This window comes from Camponotus vicinus, unplaced genomic scaffold, assembly GCF_025532165.1.
Source record: "Camponotus vicinus isolate PSW18456_S1 unplaced genomic scaffold, iyCamVici1.0 SCAF_8, whole genome shotgun sequence".
NCBI lineage: Eukaryota > Metazoa > Arthropoda > Insecta > Hymenoptera > Formicidae > Camponotus > Camponotus vicinus.
Genome location: NW_028141980.1, coordinates 5,201,288 through 5,209,374, shown reverse-complemented (window position 1 = coordinate 5,209,374; position 8,087 = coordinate 5,201,288). Strand labels below are relative to the sequence as shown.

At 30.5% G+C, this 8,087-nt stretch overlaps 1 protein-coding gene across 1 annotated transcript; it reads right to left on the bottom strand.

Annotated features, from left to right (window-relative positions):
* Positions 1 to 1,862: 1,862 nt before the first annotated feature.
* Positions 1,863 to 4,213, bottom strand: LOC145976336 (uncharacterized). Its single transcript, XM_083107399.1, has 6 exons — positions 3,985 to 4,213; positions 3,679 to 3,918; positions 3,076 to 3,366; positions 2,875 to 2,900; positions 2,552 to 2,714; positions 1,863 to 2,161 (listed from the first exon to the last, which is right to left on the bottom strand). Exons 1-6 carry the CDS (start codon positions 4,193 to 4,195, stop codon positions 2,034 to 2,036), a joined length of 1,059 nt encoding a protein of 352 aa, XP_082963525.1. The 5' UTR covers positions 4,196 to 4,213; the 3' UTR covers positions 1,863 to 2,033.
* Positions 4,214 to 8,087: the final 3,874 nt, after the last annotated feature.

Below are 8,087 nucleotides of genomic sequence, written 5' to 3'. Positions count from 1 at the left end.
TATTAAACTTTTAGTTGTAAGATATTTATTAGCAGAGGAAATAGAAAGTTCTTTTAACCGACGGTATATTTGTTTAAGTGGCTTGTGAGGAGATTTAATATTTTGTTTAAGCTGCCCTAAATAATTTTCAAATGCAAAAGCAGAGAATTCATCTAAAGGGCCAAATATTTGTGCATCATCACTCAAATGAGATAGCATATGAATATTATATACGTAAAATTGTAATCCGTATATTTTTTCGCAATGATTAACAAAGATTTTTAATAGCTCACCAGCAAAATCACAAGTAAATTTAGAAATATGCTTTTTAGAAATTAATATTGTAACTGCAGAATGCAATAATAAAAAATGCTGGTAAATGGCTTTATCAACCACATTTTTGAGAACTAAAGGACCTGTATATAATAACAATGTTCTAAACTCAGTTGCCTTCCATCTTTGCAACTCTGACAGTGATCTAGGCTTTCTATTAATTTCTGCAGGAATACAATGCTTTAGTGATATTAATCGTTCTGATATTATATTTGTAGATCTACTACAAAGTTTTACTTGTAATGGTTGTCCATCGATCCAAGAATGTATAAGTTTCCTCACAACACCTAGGCATACACAATGCATATAGTCAATTGGAAAAGATGTGACTAAACCTATTTCAAGTTTTAACAAAGGTGATTTACCAATATGATGTTCTTTATCCAACTGTAATTTAAAAGAATCGTCTGTCCGTTTTGAGGCCGAAATATTTCTCATAATAACTTTTCGTTGAACATAATTACCTGATTCAGTACATTTATCACATGAGGAATAGCCACAATGTGACTTAATCATTTTCAAATATGCTTTGGCCGGAGCATCGCATACAAAGCTGTGAATTTCCAAACGATATCTTTTATTACAAAATTCAATACCTTCTTTTAATAGATAAACTAATTCATTTATAAAATCATCTAAAAATTTCTCTAACGGTATTGGTTTTGACGTGCCACAGAAAATTCCAATAAGAAATGGTTTATTTTGTGTGGTATTTTTAACTGTTCCTAAAATTGGCCAAAACTGAATGTTTGAACTACGAAATAAAGGTAAACCACCAACATTAAATCCAATTTTAAGCACCTCAGCTGAGAACATAGTATTTTGTGCCAAAAAATTCTTTAATTCATTTGCTAAGCCAATGTGACAATATTCTCCATTTTCCAATTGTTTACTTTGCATATGTATAGGTGTTTGAAGCAATGTTCTAGAATGAAGAGGCAATTCTGCGAAATGAGGTGAAAGAATATGTAAAAGACTAGTAAGTGCAGAATGGGAAATTTTATAATTTGTTGCCCAGTCTTGTAGCTTTGTAGATACATCATTTTGCAAAGGTGAATGATTATCTCGTGATAATAAAACTGGATTTGTAACTATACTATTACTATCGGAATCATATAAATCTGTATCGGAAATAATATTTTCAATAACATCTAAGTTACATGAAGTAACATTTTGTGTATATGTAAAGCTTTCTTCTTCAGAGAAATTATTACAATTAGAACATTCATTATTAATATAATTGGAACGTTCATCATTATTAATATTATAATTGGAACATTCATCATTATTAATATTTGAAATATTACCATTATTAACACTAATATTATTAGCTTCAATCTGCACTACTTCATCTAAAATAGTACTTACAGCTTTTGAGACTCTCCTATATAACTGTCGAACGCCTACATTATGTTTTAATTTTGTTTTTTTATGTTTGATTTTTTTATTTGAAAACATTCTTGTATAAAAATAAATTAATACTTATCTGATATCTAAAAAAGCAAAGCTAAATATATTTTAATGAATATATTTCAAGAAATAGTAATAAATTTAACGCAAATATAAAAATTAAAATAGAACAGTAAAATAAATGTTTCTGTAGACAAAAACTTAAAATATAAGTACCGAATAAAACAAATAAATTCTAAGAAACTTGAAACAAAAAACTCTATCTCAAAACGGATCACAACCTAATCTTTATGAAAACCAATTTATTCTTTTTAATTATTATGTTCAGGAGCTTTATTTTTATTACGATTTTTTATACGCTGAGGTGCGTGTTTAAGCCATACCTTAATCACATCTTCAATATCTTTTTCTGTCTGAGATGATGTTGATTTTACCGATTCTATAAAAACAAAAGTTTAATACATGAAATGAGCAATACAGAGTATTTTTTGAGACCAAAATTCAAAGAAAATTTCATAATATACTGTCATAATTGATATTAGCTAAAGATCTATTACTGTGTCAATGTTTTTAATTGTTATTAATGTTATTAATAAACATGTAGTTGTTTTATTTAGTTATCTATATATTTAACAGCTCAGAATTGTAATATAAATGTAAATGATAAGCGACTAATGCAACTGCATATTTATAGTTTTAATATCATTAGAACAACCTTATTGGATATGTTTTAGCTAACATTGCCCATAATAAAATTTATATGGATAGTGAACGTATAATAACAATTGTATAATAAATTTTTTTAAATTTGATAAAAAGAAATACTTACTAACTACAGCACTGCAGCAAGTTAAAGAAGAAAAGGGACTTTTGTTCATTCGTTTACCGTAAAAACTGTAATTAGAAGCTACCTCATCTCTTAAAAGATACTTTAAAATCCTGTTAGTTTTGGATGTAAAATCTCTTCCACCCAATGTGACTAAATATGAACACTGTAATATTAAAACTTGTATTAACAGAAATCACATAGTAACAGAAAAAGTTATTGATTTAATAACAAATATTTACCATGGAAGATAAATTATTTTGATTATTTTTTAAATAATTTTTAAAACTATCCAACTCCGCTTGAGTCGATACAGGTAAATTTACTGGCAAATCTTCTAATGTAAATTGAGCTGAAGTATTTGGAGCGATTTGTTTATCATTAAATAATGCTAATATTTTGTTATTTTGTTCCTTAATATGAATAAGGAAGGAAAATATTTTTTTGTAACTGAAAAAAATATATAAGACAATAATATAATAATATAATTATTAAATTTCAAAATTTTTAACAAATTTAAGTTTTACCTGTACCGTGATTGTGGATACTATCTTGAAAGCTATTTTCAATTACAGTTGAAGTAGTTGGAGTATTATTCGAAAATGATCTAAATATATTTGTTGAATGAGATGGACTACTGTACGATGTTTGAGGATCACCATTAAAAGAATTCAGTGTATCAGATGTTGCACTTTGTTCATTCGAAGATGATCTAAATGTATTTGTTGAATGAGATGGACTGTACGATGTTTGAGGATCACCATTAATAGAATTCAGTGTATCAGATGTTGCATTTTGTTGGATACTTTTTGACATTTCTAAAAAATATATGTAAAATATGTTAATATTTGTTTTTAAATGATATAGAGTTCATTTATTGTTTATTTATCTACTCTGAGTAACTTGTAAAATATTACTGTTTCTGTCTTTACTTGAGCTCGATTTTTATCTTTTTCATTTAGTGTTAAAACTATAAATAAACAAAGGAATAGATCTGTATATTTCGTAATGTTGAAATCAAGGAAAGCAATTCTATAATTATAAATCTTTATCTATTTCTATAGTTAACCAAAATGTTAATATTATTATATTGATATATAATGACCATAACTAATTGATATATCACTTACGTGATGATGAAGATGATGCTTCATCATTATTTGCCTTGTTATTTAATCTGACAATCTTTGGTGGTGGTGGAAGTTTATGCTTCTCAGATAAAACCTCGTCCTCATCATCACTGCTGCTGTATATTAATTTTTTCGGTTTATGGATTGTTCTCTTTAATGGCAAAACCTCCTCAACTTCACTTTGACAATCAGACGTTACCTGTGCTTGTTTGATTTGCCTTTGTGCTTTGCTATAATCATCTACAATACAATTATACATACATAAAGATAAATATTTTATAGAAAATTTTGTAATTTACACATTACCAGTTTCAAAAAAACAGCGTTTAATTTTAAAAATTTTCCAAGAACCATCTTCCTCTGGGACTACGCCTTTTTTAATAGCCTTATTATATTGAGATTGAAATTTATAAGGCGGCCAAAACACCTCCTGTTTACGTGGTGTTAACCACTGTTTGCTTACAAGTGCAAGGCCGCCACCACTATCATCTGTAAATTCAATTCCAATGAATGACATTTTCTAGAAAAAGTAAAAATGTCGTTAAACCTACAAATTTTAATATAAATCAATCAATATAAAAAGTTTGATATTTAAAAAATATTTTTTTAATAATAATAAATAATATATTCTTAAAAATATTAATTACTTTGAATTTATTTTGGATTATTGAAATTATTGAAATTAAAACATAAATTTGAGAACAAGTATATACGTTAAAAATTAAAGTAAATGTAGCTATTATTTTGCATTTCAGAGTTACATATTCCAAAACGTCCTCTTCGAGGAAAATTCTACTGAAAATCTATAATACACATAACGTGCACTAATTTTTTAAGTAAAATTTTCTTGGAAGAGGATATGTTTTGGAACGTAACCCAGATAGTAAACAGAAGTTATGTGAATTAAGTATTTTATAAAATAACACTATTACAAATATTTCTAATTATGAAATACTAAATGTGCATCGCATTATAGATAATAGTAGTAAAATTTTCCTCGAAGAGGATGTTTTGGAACATAACCCAAATATAGCAAACAGAGAGGTTATGTGAATAAAGTATACTTTACAAAATAACACTATTACAAATATTTCTAATTATTAAATATTTCAACATTTGTGTTCAAGTACGAGAGAAAAATATGTCAATATAAAGATAATAAACTTGTATTAGATACTTACCAACAAACAAACCGTAAATTGTATTACGCAAAGCACAGAATAAAAACGTTCTCGAGAAACAATAGCAGTTGCCGGTTGCCGGTTGCCGCCAATGAGCAGCATCGAGCGGGGGGAATATGCACGAAGTACTTGACATAAAGAAAAGGCGCGTACATGAGCGCTGCCTAATATTCATGCATTAAATTATTGTGTGCGTATTGTCACATATCTATTTTTTTAACGCCTAGAAAACATCTTAAAAAAGATAAGATGTCTTTCAGATATCTTTATTTATAATGTCTTTCAAATATTTTATAGAAATTTCTATTGAAGTAGCAAACTGACGTCATTAAATGTCTACTTGACGTCATCTTGCCGTTTAATAACGTCAGAGAGAAACCTGAGAGCGGCCACCTCGCTTTAACGAGCACATTGTCCTAATGCGCCGCCTGACAAAGTGGACGTCAACTACGTCCGTTACGCTCGATAATGATACATGGTTCGTGTCCGAGCTATGGTTCATGTTCGAGCTATGGTTCATGTTCGAACTATTCACATGAGATGGACATGAGAGTTAGACAAGAGCCGATAATCTATCGTTCTGCTTTTGTCTCACCAACGATGGCAGACCACGCGGCGATAGGCATGAGGCGAGCTAGCGGTGATTTTATATCGCAAAGCTCATGTCTCCTTCCATCCCTCGTCGGCCCCGTTTCATCTTTCACGCTCTACATTTTACATAATTCGGATAGGATTTCGAGACGACTTCGGGCCCAATACATAGAGACAAATTTATTTATTTATTATAAAGACATTTATTAAAAATGTTTTTTAATAAAACCTTTTCTTTTTATTTAAAATAATTATATCTGTATTTCATAAATGCTTGCAACTCTCATATTATTAATATTTTATTTTATATATATTTTAAACAATTAATTCGAAAAATATACATGTCGATGCGAATGATATCTTACTTTGATGCATTTGCGTGTTAGTGTTAGACATGAAAAACATAATGTAATACAACATCTAGCGTATCGTATGCTGTGAAAAGTTTTCTGGTAAAAAAATAAAATTTCAATAAGATTACTCACACGTATACGGCACAATACAGCATCCAATGCGCTAGATGTTGTATTACATTATGTTTTTCATGTTTTTATGATAAATATCATCCTGGCTCATGTCTTGATGAGATCGATAATTCGGATGATTAATTTTATGTAATCATTTTTTATGTAATCATGTTTAATTTTGAAAATAATAACAAAAAGATAGATAAACCAGTTTGTGAAACTATAATTCTTTGTATGATGACATACAAAATAACTTTACATTAACAATAAACAGATTCTTTAATCTTTTATTAATAAAATTACGAATTACGTTTCAAAGTGTCGTGATTTCGCGGCTATTTGATGCTATGAAACAAGTAATGCGCGACAACACGCTGATAATAATCAGTCAGCGTAGCGAGCTTTACAAGTGACGTTCGATTCTGCGGTGCTTCATTATCTGTGCATAACAGATCTCTTCTATTGTTTTAAATTTATATTTTTTTAACGATCTGTAAGATTTGTGTATTTTGCAACACGTGTTATCGTTTCTTTTATAGAACACGACACATTATCTGTAAATATTTTGGCGTGTACACGTACGTGCGTGTATGCTTTTATTGTGTCCGTTGTGTAATTTCTTTATTTTTTTATCACGTGTTGTATTTCTCTTTAATTTCTACTTTTAAGTTTTTTAAATTTTATTTTTATATTTTTTTGTTTTGCATTACAATAAACAATCACTATGTCGAGTCAGTGCCCTGTAGATAGTTATTATGATAAGTACGTGTACAAAGAATGTAAGAATGGGAGATTTTCGCATTGGAAACGGCTATTCCGATTTCCAATGCAGAAGGATACAAGATGCAATACATGGATACGCAATACAGGTATGTTTTTGTGCAATAATTGTCATTATTTTATTAATTTTTTGCCTTTTCTGCTCCCAAATTAAATACATATTATTTGCTATTTTATTATTATAAAATAAAAATAAAAAAAAGACGACAGCAGTGAAATTCGAACTCGGGTCAGCGCCGTGACAAGCAGACTTTTTTTTTTTTTTAATTGTTTATTAAAGACCAATAAATAGATACAAATTTTAATACTAGTAGGTATACAAGGAGAGTTCTAACCCAGGTCCTCTCAGGGGGGGTGAGGCGCGAGGGGATCTCAGCGGCGCGGGGGAATGACGTCACGCAGGATGGAGGGGGTTTTCGGTGGCGCGGGGGAATGACGTCACGCGGGACGGAGGGGATTTCGTAAGCGCGGGGGCTGCGGGGCGGGGCGGGGGACGCTTGTGTTGGATGTTTTATGACAAGTATAAACAATCATAAACCGATGTCCGGTTGATAAACAACGGTATTTGAAGAGGATTGGATATTGAATTATTTTCCATATTTTTTCTAGGAAGAATTGCAACGTATCAGCACCGATGTTCGGCTGCTTTGCCCTTGCCGCGCGTGTGAGAGAGAATGATAATATCGCGTGCGAAAAGAACGCGTACGAGAGAGAACGATAGCGAGACTTATAATTAATGCGAGAGCACGCAAAGGATTGGAGCGCAAGGGAAAGGCGTGTAAATAATCGCAATTTTTTTGAAATATAAATTTATTTAAAAATGTGTATAAGTATTACAAATTGTGTGTGTGTGTGTGTGTGTGTGTACTTAATAGTAAAATTATGTAAAATTTAAGAAATTAATAAAATATAGAAATAAAAAAAAAGAAAAAAAAGAAAAAAAATGAATATAAAATAATGCGGACGGTGCGCCGGGCTGTAAGGGGAGGCAGCTCCTGAAACAGGAAAAACGCTACATTAATTTTATCTTAATTAAAAATAAAAAACTAATTTTATCTTAATAATTAATAACAAAAATTTTAAAAAGAAATATGTACCTTAGCCCCCTGGAACTGCAGAGCCGTGCCAGTATTCCTGTAACCATCTTCTTCTTTTCTCTTCCATTCTTCTTTGCCATTGTCGTATTCTCTCCTCTTCGATTATTCTGTTCTCTTCATATTTTATAACAGATAGTTCGCAGATTTCGTCAGATAGGGACTCCATCCCGAAGAGCAGCCGCAGATTAAAAATGTCGAGATATTTCCATGATCCATTTACATCATTATCATGGCGACTCTCCGGGGTGTCGCCCCATTCCTCCGCGAGATCGCGCGTTCCAGCGCTCCGCCCG